The sequence below is a fragment of the Neodiprion fabricii genome, chromosome 4, assembly GCF_021155785.1.
Source record: "Neodiprion fabricii isolate iyNeoFabr1 chromosome 4, iyNeoFabr1.1, whole genome shotgun sequence".
Lineage (NCBI taxonomy): Eukaryota > Metazoa > Arthropoda > Insecta > Hymenoptera > Diprionidae > Neodiprion > Neodiprion fabricii.
In genome coordinates, this window is record NC_060242.1 from 3719573 (window position 1) to 3738594 (window position 19022).

At 38.9% G+C, this 19022-nt stretch overlaps 1 protein-coding gene across 2 annotated transcripts in view; it reads left to right on the plus strand.

Moving 5' to 3' along the window:
• LOC124179404 overlaps positions 1–15887 on the plus strand; it is an 87269-nt gene extending 71382 nt beyond the window's left edge. For both annotated transcript variants that reach the window (XM_046563720.1, XM_046563721.1), the window contains exons 4-16: positions 881–1017; positions 2310–2598; positions 2734–3008; positions 4239–4391; positions 5433–5627; positions 6676–7070; positions 8310–8327; positions 8698–8934; positions 9063–9242; positions 9957–10104; positions 12201–12470; positions 12594–12928; positions 13840–15887. In XM_046563720.1, coding sequence (XP_046419676.1) covers positions 881–1017; positions 2310–2598; positions 2734–3008; positions 4239–4391; positions 5433–5627; positions 6676–7070; positions 8310–8327; positions 8698–8934; positions 9063–9242; positions 9957–10104; positions 12201–12470; positions 12594–12928; positions 13840–14182 — 2975 coding nt within the window. In that variant the 3' untranslated portion in view covers positions 14183–15887. The remainder of the gene's footprint in view (positions 1–880; positions 1018–2309; positions 2599–2733; positions 3009–4238; positions 4392–5432; positions 5628–6675; positions 7071–8309; positions 8328–8697; positions 8935–9062; positions 9243–9956; positions 10105–12200; positions 12471–12593; positions 12929–13839) is intronic.
• The last annotated feature ends 3135 nt before the right edge of the window (positions 15888–19022 follow it).

Sequence of the window (19022 nt, forward strand, 5' to 3'; positions counted from 1 at the left end):
TGCACGTTTCCACTTCTGAACTGAAACGGGGGTTGGATATGATGCAGTACCACCCACATGAAAGGCTTCGTCGGGCAGAAAGCACTCGCAGTATTTTATACGCAGACGTATGTATAACGCACTTGAAATTCCCGCATTATGCGAAACCGTCTGGGAATTTTTTGCAATGCGGAATTCATGTTGCAAATTTTACATTATACATTGGTTATAGGTACGCGTAGTAGGTATATGAATTTGCGATATCGTGGAAGTTTGAGTGGATGGTAGAAATTTTTTTACACATACTGATCGGTTGTATCTACTCGACGATTTTACAGACAATTCTACTGATTATATTAGCGTCGTTAAATTTAGCAACGTTGTTGAAACGGTTTCGGTATATTTTTCTAGGTAATTCTGTCCGTAATTTCGTTAGCTAATTATGCGATTGTTTGAAATTTATTAAGTCGTTGTACTAAATCAATTTAGTGACACGGTGGTGTAGCATAATTAGCAAAAAAAAATTACAAATTTTATACATACCAAGAGAATGATTTAGAGAGAATTTTCATCGCGTTTAAATTACTGTTTTAAGGATCAAACCAATTTTCATTCTCGTTACATAACGATGACAGACGATCAATTACGCAGTAAAGATTTTCTTATCAAGTTTGTGTAGAAATATCGATTGTTGTGCCGTAAAGTTCTGCTCGGGAAAAAAAAAAAAAAAAAAAAAAAAAAAAAAAACCTTTGAATCGGGAATGAGTTTGTAAAGCTTGGGCGAAAAACGCTCGGGAAAAAAAGAACTTTTATCTTACTAACCTGGACTGCGGAACGGGGGATAAACAAGTTTTCAAGTCGGTGAGCACGAGACGTTATATTTATCGATTTCTGTTTTCAGCCTGCAACAAAACTTACTACGGTAACGTGGGTAAAACTTATGAACTGGAACTTCACCGGCCGAAGGAAGACAAGGTGCCCTACATATGCAAACTCGCGTTTAACGCGCCCGGAGGCGATCTCGGCGACATTGTGCAGGTGAATTTTAAAACTTTACACTTTGACGATTTGCTTTGGTTTTCTTTTTCCTTCTTCTTTTTCTACATTTTCGCAAAACTCGGTCCAGGACAGCCTTTCAAGCATTATTCGGCAAAGTATGTAGCCAACGGGGCTTATTTAAATCGTTACAATATGATCTACGGAATATACCATAAGCCTGTTTTTTCTCCGTGATTTTTTTTTTTTTTTTTTCCTCATTTGTTTTCTGTTTGTTTTTTGCACGATTGGATCCACCGCGATCAAACCGAACTGTTGTAGATAGCGAAACTCTGCAAACAGATATCCTGGAATTGACGTAAATCCAGGTCGCTTTGGGGGCTCGAAACAAGGGAAATAAAATCGAGGGGGAAAAAAAAGATTCGTACAAAACTAGAAAAACAAAAGAACCAAAATATACGCATACACACACACACACACGCGCGCACACTGTAACCTAACAAAAGTAAAATAAAATACCGGTAGTTGAGAGTTGGAAGCGTTCCAACACAGGTTTTTTTTTATTTATTTATTTTTTTTTTTTTTTTTCGAACCAAAATCAGAATCACTCGCCTCAGCGGTTTACCTCTATGATAGAAAAATCGAGGAAGGGAACGAATAAAAAACATTCCCTCCCATTCGAAGCATCGACATTTGTACAATAATGAGATTAACGAACGTTGATAATCCTTTACCGTGTCTCATTATTTTTAGATAAATGGAATATATCTGCAACACGGACACGGAAAGGTAGGAAATAGAGGAAAAAAAAAAAAAATATGATTTCACGAGTCAGCCTTATTATAAAAAACTGCGCGCTTCTCTCGATCCGCTATATTACGTATATAGGTATGCAGATGTACGAGCAGTAGTCTTCAGCCTCTGTTAAAACGCATAAAATACTTGAACGTTGTTTTTCACGTCAGAAACGGTTGAGAAGTTAATCCGTCGCGTTATCACCGTTACGGGCATGTCGGTATATATATACGTTATAAAATGTATACCGAATGGAAAAGGGGAAAAATAAAGGAATAGAAAAAAGTAGAGGAGTAAAATAAAAGGAGTAGAAAAGAAAAAAAAAATCGCAAAACTGAACAGTCGTCGTACGGAAAGAAGGGAAATTCCTGCGTTACATTATTTATGCATTTATTTAATACGGTTAACGAATCGATTATATTATAATTAAATATATTCCGGGAAGGTGAAAGAGTGAGAAAAAAAAAGACAAAAAAAAAAACATGAATTCGGTCGGGAACGAATGCGAGAAACGACGGTAAGATTAAAATTTCTTTCAGCTGACATTCGACAGCTTCACTCTCGGCCGTTTCGTTTCTTTTACGGCCGAGGGTTGCCCCGACGGTTCCCTTCAGATCGCTGAGGCCCAGCGGCCAGACGTCGGAGGTTTATGGTGCGGAACCTCTTGGGGACCGGCCATTTACTACAGCGAAACGTCGAGCGTTTCTCTGACTCTACGTCTCTTGAGGTTAAGCAACGACCAGACCGGGTATAACTTCGACTTCAGGATGGAGTACAAGATGATTAGGAAGTCGGACGCCGTTGTGCGTTACGGAAATCCGTTCGTAGGTGAGTCCTAATTTCGTTGCGTACACCCGTTATGTTATTTATGTTATTCCTGGTCGTCTATGGATGAAAATATAAGCTTCATGTTCAGTTCAATGGGGGGGGTGGAAAACTGATGAATTTCTTACGCTTTGGCAGGAATGACGCAGTTGACAACGTCGCCGGTCCCGACGGTTTATCAGACGGTTACCGATTTGGAGAATTCTTCGATGACGGTTTCCGGTCAGACTGGTGAACTTCCGGTCCACACGCTGCAGCCGACTAGGTCAACATCGTCCGAGCAGTACCTCGGGGATTTGATATCCGGTACTTACTGTTCGCGTATATTCAGCGACTGCGACAGGAAGAAGTGCAGACTCCAATCGCCAAACTTCCCCGGATTGTATCCTCGCAATTTGACCTGTTACTACGCGGTGAGTTCGCTCAATCCTCACCTCTGAACCATCACGTCTTCGTGCTTGAGATAATTCCCCCCAATACTCCCTGCAGGGAAACGTTGTCTTCCTTTATGCGTTCTGACCAGGGCTTTAACCCTGCCATTCCTTTGCCGAAGGGACGTCTGCGGGTTTTCCTTAATTGCGGCTGACCCTAAGGACCGTTTCCTGATCCCGACGCAAACCGAAGTCAAATTGAAACTCGGCTGTGCTTGTTATGATTCGTGGTCGATTTTTAGAAAAGGCTGCTACGATTCTCATCTCTGAGCTGGATTCCTCTGTCGGTGAAAAACGACATGCAAAATTGGTACTATACGTAGCCCAATGGTTCTATTTTTCGCTAGGTACCACTTTTCTCAAATGAACAAAATGATTGCACGCGTTTTAAATATTGGAATCTATACCATATAGCGTGCGGAAACGATCCCGGAGGAATTTTTATTTCTTCAATCCAATGATACAGAATTTTTGTGCGATAGATTTTATATACTTCTTTCATATATAAGTCGCAATTCACGAATACACGATACGATTTTTACAAACGTTGCGTGATAATCGATTTTCTTTTTTTTTATGAGAATGTATGCTATTTTTCGAAAATTCACCATCCGTGTTCAAAATTTTCATTCTGACAAGTCGATATTTAGCTGTTGATATTTTCTTTCCCTCTCGGGATTCTATAAAGTCCTAACCTAACGTAACCTAACCTACAAATTCCTAACCTAACCTAATCTAGTATATAGATCAATTACCGTTATGATATAACCCAACCTAACCTATAAAATCCTAACCCTACCTAATCTAGTGTATGGATCAATTACCGTTACAATATAACCTGACCCGAGTCGATTTAACCTAACCTAATTTAACCTGATATATGGAGCAATCATCGTTTTGCAGGAAATCTTTTATTTTCCCCTCCCCAGTTTCCATCGTTCCTTTCGTGCCAAGTTCGCAGGCTCTGATGAATAAAGTTTCGAGGTATATTAAAACTATCGATCTAGCTTCCGGATAGCCCGGAGGTTTCGACTCGCTCCCGCAAGCTCTGGGATAAATCGTAGGTACAGCTTTGTACTTTGAATGCCGTTGGCGTTTGTTCCTGAGCGCCATATTGTTACACCGTAGGTACCCTCGGCCTCTGAAAATCCACTTTGCCCGTATATCTGTATATTATTGTATACAGGATTTAATGGTTCTGGTGCATCGCAGGTCCGTCAGCACGAGGTGCCGCCGGGAAAGCACGCTCTCATTTCCGTTCGGCAGTCGAGAGGACAGCTCGTCGCTGTCAGGGCCAGACCTGCGACTCAGGCCGAACCTCCGCCTCGGGAATTACGACTTTGGCAGGACTGCGACGTCGTTCAGGTGCGAGATAACTGTAATGGCTCCGAAACGGTGGGGGGAAAAATTATGCGAAGGAAAAAATCCAGTCCCTCTGAAAAAAAACATCACGAAAAAACGAAATGAAATGAATTAATACAGTTTTATAAAAAAAAAAAAATAATAATTATGCTTAACGGTTGTATTATGAAAAGGAAAAAAAAAAAAAATTTGCAGTTCTATTACAATGTTTTAATATTCATTATACACGTTGTTGTGGAAAATATTCATTTTTACTTAAAAATCTTTAATTTTCTAGCCGACTCGGACGAAATATAGTATGCTTATAAAATTCCTGTCAATATAACAGCGTGTTTCAAAATTCCTTTTCAACGGTTCTGAGGGCGCGTAGATCTCAAGATGAGAGGCTGCGTGTCGATTGGATTCAACTCTGAAAAGTTTATGCTAATTCGGAGGAAGTAAAAATGGAAGAAAAAAAATAAAAAATAAAAAATGAAAAATAAAATAAAATCATCACGTTATCTTCCATGTGAATATATTTCGCGTCGGCCCTGAGAGAATAACGTCAAAGATATTCTAGACACGCGTCGAGTCAGCGGGCAATTTTATTTTACATTTTTTTCTTTCCGTTCTTCTTTAAATTAAATTATCTCTCTCTCTCTCTCTCTTTCTCTCTTTCTCTATCTTTATTTCTCATTCCATTTTAACGATTCGCGCTAACGTGTGACAGAAAATATTTCGTAATTTCCACAAAACTGTGTACCTACGTGCCGACATTATACCTTTACATCATCAACTCGATGATTTTTCGAAAATATTTTTATAAACAATAAAATAACGAAATACGTAGTCGCACTTTTATTTTGCTCTTTGACGAATACAAAATCTCTTTATTTTGCATCAAGAAGAATCGTATTATAGTGAAAGTTAGGTACGATGTACCCAAATAATAATAATAATATACGAAGACAGCTAAGCCGAAACGTGGTAGGAAAAAAATATTTTCTTCACGACTTCGAGGTCCGATAGAGGTTTTTTAATATTTTTTCCGTGCACACTTTGCAGGATTACGTGACCGTCTATGACGGCTACACAACGCGGGATCCGGTTATACTGAAATTTTGCGGGGGTGGAGAACCGGTACCAGAGGCGATAAGCAGCGGGCCTGAACTCCTCGTCGAATTCACCACCTCGCCTTTTGGTACCTTCCTACACCCGACGCCCGTGCACTCACTCCACGGGTTTCAGCTTGAAGTCCAGGTACATAAGTCTCGCTCCGTATCGTACATGTACATCATTGACGAAGCTCTCCTAGCGATGAATGTTTATTGGCGTTGAGTCGTATACCGAGAGAAATTTTCAGTTCCGATTACCGCTCAGTCCTCAACTATTTTCATTATTTAACACAATCGAAAAATATTGTTCTAGGTAGAAAATGAAAATTAGTTTTATAGTTGTTACCGGAAAGTCTAGTATACGTTACGTTAATAGTCGCGTGAAAAGTTCTATTGTCTAACAAAAACCGAGTGTTGTGTTCTGTTGTTTTTTTTTTTTTTTTTTTTTTCCTTTCAGTCAAACGAAAAACTGAAAAGTGTAATCCCTTTCCATCAAAAGTGCGAACGAATATCGAGAATATACCGGAGCCTCTGGGGTGAATAAAATTTTAATCAAACAACTCTTGTGAAGAACAAAAATCTGAATGAAAATTCGGGATATTTTCACCACCCGGTGTAATAATTTCGTTCTTGTTTTTTTTTTCCCGCTGTTATTATTATTGTTATTATTATTATTTTCCTACCCTTCTCTCCGCAAACCTGGCGAGAGATAAAATCGATTGAATTAGCCCCTGGTGCGATGTAGCACAGCGATTTTCGGTATTTGAACTATGTGCTCGATTTCCGAGAGGGGAGTTGAACTCTTCCCGTCGTTCAAAGGAGCCCAAGCTATAGGAAGTCGATGAGTGAAAACCAATTTTAAACAAATCTTGCATAGTATCGGAATTCACACTCGGCCCGATGTGTTTGCGATGCCCTGCGGGCTCCGAAATGTAAGAATCGAATGGATAGGAAAGTGAAGAAGAACCGCATCTTGGCTAGCTATTTTTATGCATCAATTATTTCCTCTTTTGGAGCGAAGTTGAAATTTTGAATTTTAATTTTTTGATGGCGAAACTTGAAGCGGGTAAAGATATCAAAACTTTGACGAAAAATCAAAGTTTCGGATGGTTTGAAACCCGACAAGTCAAAGTTCCGCTCTTTTAAAATTTCGGAACTTCAACCCCCCCCCCCCCCTTTTATTTCTCACGCAGGTGAAGTTCGTCGACATCAATTCACCGACTTACTCGAGGAACAAGAGGTGCGAATTTTGGCTCCAAGGTAACGGCGGTGGTCTTTTGGCATCCCCGAGACACACGCTTCCTCGGAACAGCACCTGCCTCTACCATCTCCAGGGAATGGGACCGGCTCAGCCGAGTCCAACGCCTCCGAGACCGCTGCCAAAGTTTCCGGAACAGCGTCCTGGGACCGTCTGGAGAAAGCCGGCGCCCCGGATCCCAGAGCCGCAGTTCAGGGTATGGCTTTCGGTGCTCAAATTTCACGTCGGCAGTACGATCAACCCAACGGTGTCGGAAGAGGAGTGCGCTACCACCCTTATGATTTGGGACGGACAGATGCGACCCATGACGGAGTGCAACGACATATTGTGGTGAGTTTTCAGCGTTGAAACAATTCCCGGTATCCGTTCGTCGAGTGTGATGTTGATTGGCGGAGAACTTTGAAACTTGTTGTATTCGTAAATTGCGAAGTTGACTTTAAAACTACGAAGTTAAAAAATAATCGAATTGTTGTTTGCATACGAAAGCTTCGTTTGAAATCGTTCCGAAATCGTTAATTCGATTTCAAATTACGATAGCTCGTTCTAATCAGACGATTATTTTCTATAAGTTAATGAAAGGTTCTTTTTTTTTCTTTTTTTTTTTTGTGCAGTAGTCAATCGGATGTTGCCATTTGATGATTATAATTGACATCGATTAGCATGATTGGAAAGGAATTGTCTCAGTGAATTTGTAGAAATAGTTTTTTGAATAAAATTATCTACAGTAGAGTGAAATCTAACGAATTTAGTGAAGTGATTTACAGCTGTTCTTTGTGATTTCAGTATTTTCGTATTTATGAAGAGATTTCGCAGCTTACGAATATAATTTGTCGATGAATATGGTAATAAAATCAATGGATAGTATGAATTTTCAGCCAACCAACGGCATTAATATTCTGATTCGTAGGAACGCCAGAATTAGTGCGCAGATGTTCAAATATTTTCCGGACAAATAAAAGCTTTGTTAATGTAGAAAGCAATTGTCAAGAGTTTTAAATTTTACTCAAAGATGTGGAAAATCCAACATTTTTTACTCTTCCATTGGGTTTCACAAAATCCCACGACGCTCTTGATCGTCACGTGCCATATCGGTTTTATTATTTGTAATCTTTCAATTAACATGTTGACTCAAAGTTTAGTCTTCTGAAAAGAAACTGAAATTTTTTCCAATTTTATTTTCGTTTCAATTCATGAATTCCTAGACGGATTCTGATTATTTGTTCGCACTACAGCGTGACCTGCACGATGCAACGCTCAGCGACGAATGAGCGACGCGTTTTCCCCACTCCGAGTCGCTTCTCGTTTCCTCTGCGAGTCCGCAGAGTGATGAGAGTGGGGGAAGCACGCGGTTTATTATTCAGCGAGCGTTGCATCGTGCAGGTCACGCCTAAGAGCGACGCGTCGAAGAAATTCGAATCCTAAAATTGCGGGTAATTTTCGTATCAGCGCTTCTTTGTTTGTACCAAAATATGTGTCTCTAAAAAATGCGTAGAATGAATAGCCAAGGAAGACGATTACCTTCGCTCCGAGACTAATCTTTGTCTTTTCTTTTTCTCTGTTTTCCTCTAGTCTAAGCAGCAGAAACCAGTTGAGTTCCTTCCATATAATAACAAACATTAAATATTATGCCTACCTACACTTATACAACCATAATCAGCTATCCATATTCACCGCTTACTTCACTCGCATCCACTGCTAATGATTTATTTGCCTAAAATAACAATGCTAGTGATTCGATAGAGTATAAATCTGACAGTTTTAGAATCGCTTTTCGGCGCACCTCACCCCCTCTACACACGGTCAGCGTAGTAAAATGCAGTCAATAACCCAGCTGTGTGTTCTCTTCTCTTCTGTTCCGTTATCAAAATTTTTTGTCCCTCATCTTCTTTTTTTTTTTATCCTTTTGTTCTTTTACCCTCTTCAAAGTCGAGAGTGTATTTTTCTACTGTTCACACAGCGAAAAAGAACGTCAACGCAGCTTCGAGAGGACCGGTGATCCCATTCAAGCAGTTGCCGCTCGTCCAGCTGGAAACACCTCGCTCTTGGCTCGATACTGCAAAGACAGAGTGCCGCGGACTTGCGACCACGCTATTTTCCAAAACACAAGTCGACCCTGTTCACTCGGTGAGAGTTTTATCTCCTCCGGAAGCACGCTGACCATAGAAATGCGGATGATCGAGTCGACGGCTCTCAGGCAAGTCCTTTTTTTATTTTTTTTTTGTTGGAAAATCTGGAACCGACACGATCGTGCCTTTTACGCGATTCGTAATCCCAAACATCCAGATACCCGTGAGCAACGTTAAATCAAGGCTTGCTTTTCAGGCCAGTGAATTTTCGCGCCTTGTACGAGTTCGTTGATCTGCATCAGGACGGAGATACCTACGGAAAGGGACCTTGTTCGAGGGTGTTTTACAGCCGTAATCGCGATCAATATGCCGACAAAAAATTTCAGGCACCACGTGACATATTTCTGTACGGCAGAGGAGGATCGAAGAATTTAAGGTGGGTTCTGATATAGTTTTCTTTTTACTTTTATTTTCCCCCATATTTTTTTTTTTTTTTTGTCGAGTTGAATTCTTTTCGTTTCCGTGCACATTGTAGGAGAAACATTCATACATATCGATGCTTTTTGGAGGTACTTTTTTTTTATACGTAGAAAAAAAGAAATGCGAAAGAAAAAAAATGTTGCACGTATACGGTAAGAATTCTTGGGAGAAAAAAAAAATTTATTTCGTTTACTTCCCTGCGGTCGGAATAGGATTTGAATAAGGAGGCTGCGAAAAGTTCGCCTACGAGAAAAGTGAAAGAAAATGTGAAAAATTGTACGTGTACCGAATCCTTGTCCCCATTTTTTGCGTATTATAATTATACAATGTATACACTTACACTTGTGGATAAATTTCGTTTGACGATATATTTTTGGAGGGAAGAGTTTCGGTCTGCATTAGTTGCGTGCGCACACATATATTTATACCATTGTATGTTTACCTACACAATATACATATATTCGTGTACAGTATATAGTTGAAGGAAGTTGTGCAAAGTGTATAATTCAAGTTTCGCTTAAACTTGCGCTATTATATACATATATGCATCACCTTTTTACTCCCCTTGATCCCTTGTCACATCAGGAATTTAGGCACTCTGATCCCGATGCTAAAACCGGGGGATTATACGGAGTCGGAAAAACACTTTTCATCCGTCTCGATGTTGCAGTTGCGTCTACCGTTTCGAGGGCGAACATGACGAGGTGGTGAAACTGAGGTTTAACAAACTGGTGAACGGTAACCGATCGTGCCGCAGCGTTTCAAGCACAGACTTTAATCGGCTGCTCTGCGTGGGATCCAACAGCTTTTCCCTCAAGGTACTTTCCTCCCTCTGCGTAATCTATAACCTGTATTTTCCTCGGTGTATCAGTATGTGTGTATACGAGTTCACTTCACCCCCCCTCCCCCAACCGATTACATATTTTATTCACTCACGTATATATGTTGTATATTACATATGTAGGTACATACCACGTAGAGCGCGCTTCTCATGCGCTCTTTTCGGTCGACAAAACCCGAAACTCAGAGACCCTTAACGGTAATCCGATTATCAGTTAGGAAGAAACTCTGCGTGGCTCGGTTATTATTATACCCGTACAAGGAATTTTATATGTTCAAATTTATTACAGAGGGAATTAGAAAGAATTTTATTGAGTATAAGAGTCTGGATAAGTTTGTATCGTGACGTAAAGACGTCGACGAATCGTTCAATTTCTTTCTTTATTTTCTACATTTAACCACTTTTCCCCATAAATATTGACAGGTATATATTAGCGAGTATTCTTGCAGTGTTATAAATCAGCTTATGATTGTTTCTGGGTTTTTGTCATTCCTCTGAAACTGCGACGAGAAATCCTCTTACGTCGAATTGTGTTCAGGATTACTTTTTATTTTCGTTCTTTTGTATTATCATCTCACGAGAAAAGGAACTTACGTTTTGATCGGCAGAATTAGGTCGAATTTTTACTCTTTTCCGACAATTTTGACTACCTAATTCTACTGCACCCGATGAAAAACAAAAAAAAAAAAGAAAAGATTATTTTCCGATCCGATTGAATAATTCTACTCGACCATAAACAGTCCTTAGATAATTTATTCAATTGATCGGATTAAAACTTATGTCTTCCGTCGAGTACGATTTCCTTCGATCGATTAATTATTTGTAATATAACGGGTTTAAAATCTAAGAAAATTGCTCAAAAATACAGCGAGGAGAAAAGTGTGCGTTAATTGTTACAACTTAAGTGCGAAGAAACGACTGTTCTTGTTTCGCAGAAGATTGACGATAAAAAAAAATAAAATAAAAACAGACAAAAAACAAAACGCACGTGAAAAATCGTCGATCATCTGTACTGTGAATTTCGCAACAAACCTGTACGGGGGATACGAGCGATGGGAATATAACATACAAAAATATTATTCGTCGTTAAATCGACAGTGACAGATGTGCTCGCACCTTGGGTGTATAATTTATCCAAGGTAAGAAGGCTTCTCCGTTCGCGTTTCGGTTCGTCGGGTCGTTTAGCCGAGCATCCGACGCTCGGATCTCAGAGGGTTGAATTCGGGGCGGAGAAATAGCTCTTTGAGTTGTACGGTAACATTTGGATCAGTGGGTTCAACTTTGGGGCAATTAATTATCGTTTATCCGGTTCGCTTGCCTTCCAGATCCTTGCAGTACTTGCGAGGGAATTATCTACTCGTAAAATAGTTGGGACTGTGTCCGGCGAAATAAAAAAAAAGAGTTTTAGTCACCGATGAAATACATTAAAATTCGTTTTATTAAAATTCCATTAAATATTCTTACAAATATCACTGTACTCTGACTATTCACACTGTTCCAAATATACCCGTTATTCTCGGTATTTCCACTATTCTTGCTATTTCCAATATTTCAGTTTGTTCCAACTATTCCCACTATTTTCACTATCCTTGCTATTCCCACTAATCCCACTACCCTTACTACCCTAATATTTCCACTATGCCCACTATTACGATTTTCCCGAGTATTTCCACTGTTCCTACTATTCCCAATATGCCCACTATCCCTATCGTTGCCACTATTTTCACTATTCCGACTATTCCCAATATTCTTATTATTCCTACTTTGCTCCTTATCGTTTCCACCAATTCCACTGTTTTCAGCTTATTCTCACTCTGATCACTACAATCTATTCTTACTAATCTCACTATTTGAACTAGTCCCACCATTCCTACTATCCCTACTATTCACACTATACCCACTATTCTCACGAATCCTACTATTTCCGCTGTAACCATCATTACTACTAACATCAGAATTAGCACTCGAGTAGTTTACACACGGGTCAGTGAAACGAAACGAAGCCTTGCAATGGATTCGACTCGTTTTGCACCCGAATATCGAGTGAAAGGACGTTCCCTGTTTCTTTGTCAGGTTTACGACTTCAACTGGGCGAGCGCCCCTCCCATTCAACGCGACTGTCTCTGTTCGAACCGTTCCCTACCAATAAACATCGAATCGACGTCGAGCGTCGTGGAGGTCCATTTTACCGTGCGCAGCATGGACGCCCTCGACGATTACAACAATCTTCACTTCGAGGGGGTTTGGGATTTCGTCAAGGCTGTCCCGTGCCTGAGAAATCAGCGGGTCAAAGGACCAAGCGGGGAAATTAAGTTCTGGTCACCACTGAACGAAGACGAGGAGGTGAGCTGCGTCAATTATGTAAATTTTACAATAACCGTTTCACCGCATAAACATAACCATTTCACAACGTGTAACCGCACTTCCGTAACTCGAACGCCGACCACCGTCTTTCGACCCTTGCAGAAAAACTGCGTTAACCATCCGTGGCTGATTGATCCTGGTCCTGATCGGTACCTCTATGTAAAAATGCCCGGGACTATTGTGACAAACGAGACCAACTGCGCAACCAGAAACAGAGTCGTCGTTCACACCGGTGGCGAAATTCACGTTGCTGTTTGCCCCAAGCCTCCGCCGGACTTCCGGCATCACGTTGTCGAGGTCTTCAGCGACGGCTGGGCCGTCGGTAGCAACGCCATGATCCTTGCGCCAGGATCGGATCCGGCCAGAAGCATCGCCGTAGAGTTTATCGGGGATGAAATAGACTCCTACACCGTCACTTGGCTCGAATTGTCCAGAAGGTGAGAATGGCTTTTTTCATTTGTCAGGTCCAAGCTCAGGGGATGGAAGGTGAACGCTATGCTTTGGATGTTTTTTTTTTTTTTTTCTTAATCTTTGCTGGATTGCAGATATTGAAAAATTATCTCCTTCAGCAATTTCGTAGGGGATCACGCTAATCAGGATACGATTTGCAAACTAGCTAGCTACCAAAAAAAAAAGAAGAAGAAGAGGAACAGAAACTCAATTTTTATTTCTATCCAACACGTTTTAAATCCATTTCAATCCTTTACCATATTCAAAAATACATCCCGCATGTTTAACTGTTTTGTTTCTATCCCGAAACACGTCTGGAAAATGAATTTCCATATATTTCTGTCTCAGAACAAGCTTCAGCTACCGAACCGTTATTTGCGTACTCCAAAAAACCGGTTTTGGATATATGGCGGAACCTTTCGCTTCATATATTTTCGAAAAACTATTATTCATGTTTTGCTTGTTTCCTAGGGAGTTTCGCAACTCTTGTTGCACATATTTTTGAAAAGAGGTAATTCATTTTTACTAATTTCCCGGTGGTTTTCGTGGTCAGTGATTACGAATCCGAAGCTGGAAATATTCGTTTCCAAAATGGCGGAACAAATGTGGCAGACCCTCTGTTCGCAAGTGTATTTGTGAATAGAAAATGAATTCTATCCATAAATGACGTTACAACGTAGCACCGTGAAACAAAGGATTATTCCGTTTTTTCGGCCATAGAAAAAAAAAATAAATAAATAAAATAAACAAAATGCGAGTTCCTTAGTTTTCTTAGTTTTCAATGTTCCGCAACATACGCGAGTAGTGCGACGAAATCGGAATTGGTCACCAAACTGATGTTCCTTGCGAGCCTAGGCCCAAATCGAGTATGCGGCATCATCGTTTTTTCCCCCCTCAGACCGAGCGTGACGACACCTGCGGCCGGTCTTCAGAGGCCTCGGGACTGCGAACAAAGGTGTCCGGAATTGGACGCCTGCATAAACGCGTCGCTTTGGTGCGACGGCGTGTCGCACTGTCCGTCAGGCTACGACGAAGCCTTGACGCACTGTTCGATGCTACTGCGTCTGCCGCCGTTGCACCTTGGTCTGGGCCTCTTGTCGTTGGTCTCGATAATCGGTGTTCTGGTGTTCGTGACGTGGCGGATATGTCGTCAGAAGAGGAACCGCTCGATATCCCAGCATCGGCTTAAGAGCATATCATCGGAAACGGCGATAATCGACGGGAAGGAAGTGATTTGCTGACAAAGCGACAGTTCCGTACGCTACGTTGAGGTTGACCGTGTAACGACCGTCTGACGACCGCGTGCGGTATCGTTACTATTGATTATAGCAAGGTTCGCCCCGGATTTTGCGCGAAATTCGTCATCCTTGGGACCAAACTGCTGGATATCATTCGCTCGATGACCATTCGGTCGGAGTTTTTAACAACTCTGTACCATTGTACAGAGCGAATTTCTAACGGCTGCATCGTCCGTCGTCTCCTAAAATTTAACGCGCATGCGCTACAATCCGGGAGCGATTGTTTGCCAGGATGACCAACCGTCGTAAATGTAACGTCAAAATTCTTACTATTTTCACCGGCATGCAGTTGTGCTCAACATGAACAGGTGTCGGCATTTTTAGGGTTACGTTTATGTCGCGGTTGGTCACCCTGGCAAACTCTGGCTTGCTAAATGCAGCGCCTGCGCATTGAATTTTAGCACACGACGGACCGTGCGGTCGTTAGGAAATCATTCTGTATACCGATGCAGTTATTTGTTCCTTCGGATTAATGACGATCACGATGACAAATGTCATTATGATCATTCGTTGATCATTCTCGCGCCGGTTCCAATGCGAACCCCTCACCGACAGCGTACAGAACTGCGTTTATTCAACGAACTATTATCTTAAGCGTACTTGTAGCGTAATATGTACACACACACACGCGCGCGCGCGCACACGCCACACACACACACACATGCTCGCTCACACACACACGCTGATACAGATGCGAATAAACGAAAATCGGATAGGATGGAAATTTTAAAATTGGTGGAGATTTTTATTCGGAAAAATGAACAGCGGATGGAATAGGATGAAAAATTGTTAGTTCGTTTCACTTAATTACATCTGCATGCAAGGCAATTAATCTTGGCCACGCGGTATTTTAACCTTTTGTATTTTTTACGATTAAGTAGTGTATGACGTGAAGTTTCAATAGGAAACACACGTAATATTATAGCGAAGAATTTCGCAATCCTGATCAAATCGAGGTAGATTTTTTTTTATTTTTCCCGAGAGAAAGACAAGATCGAAAAATATCGAGAAAATAATACAAATCCGCCATCGATCTAGAGGCATTTTTTTTTTTCAATTATTTTTCCGCATTTTCTCTTTCACTAAGTTTCTTCGTTTCGGTTATTCTGAACATCGCGATTTTTCGGCATATATACAATAATCATATACGGAAAGGATCAACTTCACGGTGATTGAATTAATAAATAAGTATACAACGTGTAATAAAGGGAAAAATCTAGCACTGGGGGATCTCGTTATAAAACTGTAAATTTCATTGTACATTATAATTATAGAAACGTTGTTTCCGATATAGGTACATATAAAATATTTATACACGTGTATAAATATAAATCTATATAAGTAAACCAGTGGGATGAATAGCAACGATTGCTGATCGATACATATATATATATATGAAGCGATTATTGAATTAATTTATAGGTAATACACTATATGACCAAGTCGCGATACTATGTGTATATACATATGAATAAAAAAAAAAAAAAGCACACCCACGGAATAGCATATATATGTATATTGTATACAATATCCATGCATACGTATCGTTCTAGAAAGAAGAAAAAAAAAAACGACAAAAAAAAAAACAAAAATTTGATGCAACTATATAACGAATATAACGATGCAGATTATTAGGTGAAATATCGAAGGAAATCGGTATAGATATATACATATAAATAATTACCTATATAGTAGTGTAAGTAGCCTGAAATTATGTGATATATAATACTGTTTTCCCTCGGAGCAGAGCTTCGATTTACGTTGTTGACGCCGAGGTGTGAAAATGTATGGCGTGAGAATGATATTAGATGCACATGCCGGTGCTGCAACCGCGTCTCCTTAACTCATCTTATAATTACATCCTGTTCATGTATCTACACGTATACCTATTACTCATTCTATACAGATACCTGTAAATATTTCATTTAATCTAAAATTTGTAACGATAATAACAATACGTTATTATTATTCACGCGCTTTCACTTGCAATGATCTTGCTCGATTGAAAATAACTTCATGTAATACCATTCGACAGTGAATAATGGGAAGAAAAATTTATCAAAAACTGCAATACTGAATCTTCACTCTCAGCGTAATTAATAGAAAATTTTTTTGCCATCGATTCGTGGCAAAAATTCATCATTGAACGGTGATTTTTTTTTTTTTATTTGTCATATATTAAGTAGTGAAAAAAAAAAAAAAACCGCAAATAAACTGCTGTGTAAAGGTTTTGCATGTGGAAGGAAAGTTGTTGAGAGCTGCGTAATAACTACTACATGATAAGATAGTAAAGATATTGTAATAATATACGTATGATAATTTACGTAAATTTGAAGAACGGTTCGTTGAAGATTAAAGCATTTCGAACAGCTAGCCGGAAGCACACCGCCATTATTCGACATCGGTCACACATTGCGTACACAATAACAATAGTAATAAATAATAATGATTTGAAAGATAGAAGAAACATTATCATAAATTATATTACGACAATTATTATCACAATTATACGTCGTAGTTATCCCGTGTTTTTATATAAAAGGAAGACAATCGTTAATATACCCGAGTGAGGTTTCTATTCGAATTGTGTGTAGCGTGATTAAATTTATAAGATTGTTGAAGAGATTTTTAAACCCGTACTGGAATAGCAGATATCATTACGTCGCGAATTGTTTTCAAGACTGTCGTAATTTCAGGATTTAATTTCTCATTTTTCGTCAATTGGCAATCCCAGATAGAAATTTTCACGTCGCATTTTATATCAACAGATGGTATTAATTTTTTAAACTTCTTAGTTGCTTTCTTAGCTCCTAAATTCAATGATTCGTCTACGAAGCTAAGAGAAAACAAAATCCCAGAAACAAATAACTGTATTCAATTTTTCATTTACATAAAAATTACCTACGCGCGCAACGACGCATTTTATTAACGGTGAGTCGGTCGTTATACATAGAAGAGAATATGAGACAATACGTAATAGATATTTTTTTATAACAATAAATGAAAATATACGAAGTTACATCCCATCGTTGTCCCATATTCCCTTATTCGTTTTCTGATATGATAATTCTTACGCAATTATCGTATTCGATGCCTGTGGTATAATTCGCCGCGGGACGAAAACAGGATTTTCTATTTACATGTATATATTTCTTTCCTTTTTCAACGACTGACACGTTGTATTACGCATAGATATATTGAATATGTGTTCCACCTGATTCCATGTAGGTACATAACGCAGCAATATTATATCAAATATATCGTTGAAAAAAGTAGATGAGCTGTAAAAAATCGTAATAATAAATTATGCACAATTCGCGCAGTGCGCTACTCGATGAAATTTTGTGAAAATTTATGATGATTATAATAATCTAATGAAAATAGAAAAATTCACCCGCGTCTTATTATATACCGTACGGGTTATAGATTGAATTAATATAATTATTCTTCGAAAAACGTGTTAGCGAATTGACTTTTAGAGGAATTTGAGAAAAAAAAATGAAATAAAATAAAATACAAAAAAATTCAATGTAAAGACGAACCGCATTAATCATTGTTGTTCAGGATGTGAATATACGTGTAATATGTATGATACGCAAATTGAGACAAAATTTTATCGATGCTTTCCGATATACTGCCAATCTCAGCGTAAGTTTTTTCAACTAACTTCGTATAAAATTGTAATGATAAAAAAAATTTGCAAAAAAAAATAAATGAAAATAAAAAAATGAAGGAGCAAGAAAGAGAGGTAAAGGATTGCGACAAGCATTATATTATTAAATAAATATTTCGGATATTTACGCTAAGACACTAGCGTTCCGAATTTTAGTTATCGACTCTTCACACATAACAAGTGTGGGGAACGTTAAGTGCGGTTAATTATCTTGACTGTAAATATGTAATTAAATTCATTTGTGAGAACTTCAAACGTAGCGAAAAATGATATAACTCAACAATATGTTGATATACGTAGAAAACTAGCGAATGTAACGATCATATAAGTAATAAAATGTATGATGTATATATATCAGGGTGGGCCAAAAAAATCTACTATTTTTTTTTTTTTCACTTTATACTCCGAAAACTTGGTTGGTAGAGACCTCAGAAACATTCTCTCCAAGTATGAGCTCTCAATTTTAATAGGAAAGTCCTCCGCCTCGCAGTTTTCTATTTTTTTTCTTATGGTGAGGAAGAAAAATACATATCTGATACAATTTTTTTGTATACCTCACTATTCAGAAGTCATTGAAGGTTAAAGTTTGATCATTTTAAGGTACGTGTCTTTTTTTTTATGAATTTTATAACTCTTCAGCAAAAAGTCATTGTAATACGCGCAACTCATGGTTGTGTCGGAAATTTACTGCTCTACAATAATGGTCTCTTACGATTAGTCGATTAAATTAACCGTTCAGAAGATATTCACCGTCAGACTTCGATGCACACTATTTTCAACAGTTTTTTGTTGATAATTCAAACAATTCCAATTTAATTCATAAGTTTCGGGAAAATTTGTACAAATTTTCAAAATGATCAAACTTTAACCTTCAATAACTTCTGAACAGTGAGGTATACAAAAAAATTGTATTAGATATGTATTTTTCTTCCTCGCCATAAGAAAAGAATAGAAAACTGCGAGGCGGAAGACCTTCCTATTAAAATTAAGAGCTCATACTTGGAGAGAATGTTTTTGAGGTCTTTACCAACCAAGTTTTCGGAGTATAAAGTGAAAAAAAGAAAATAGTAGATTTTTTTGGCCCACCCTAATAAATATATATATATAATA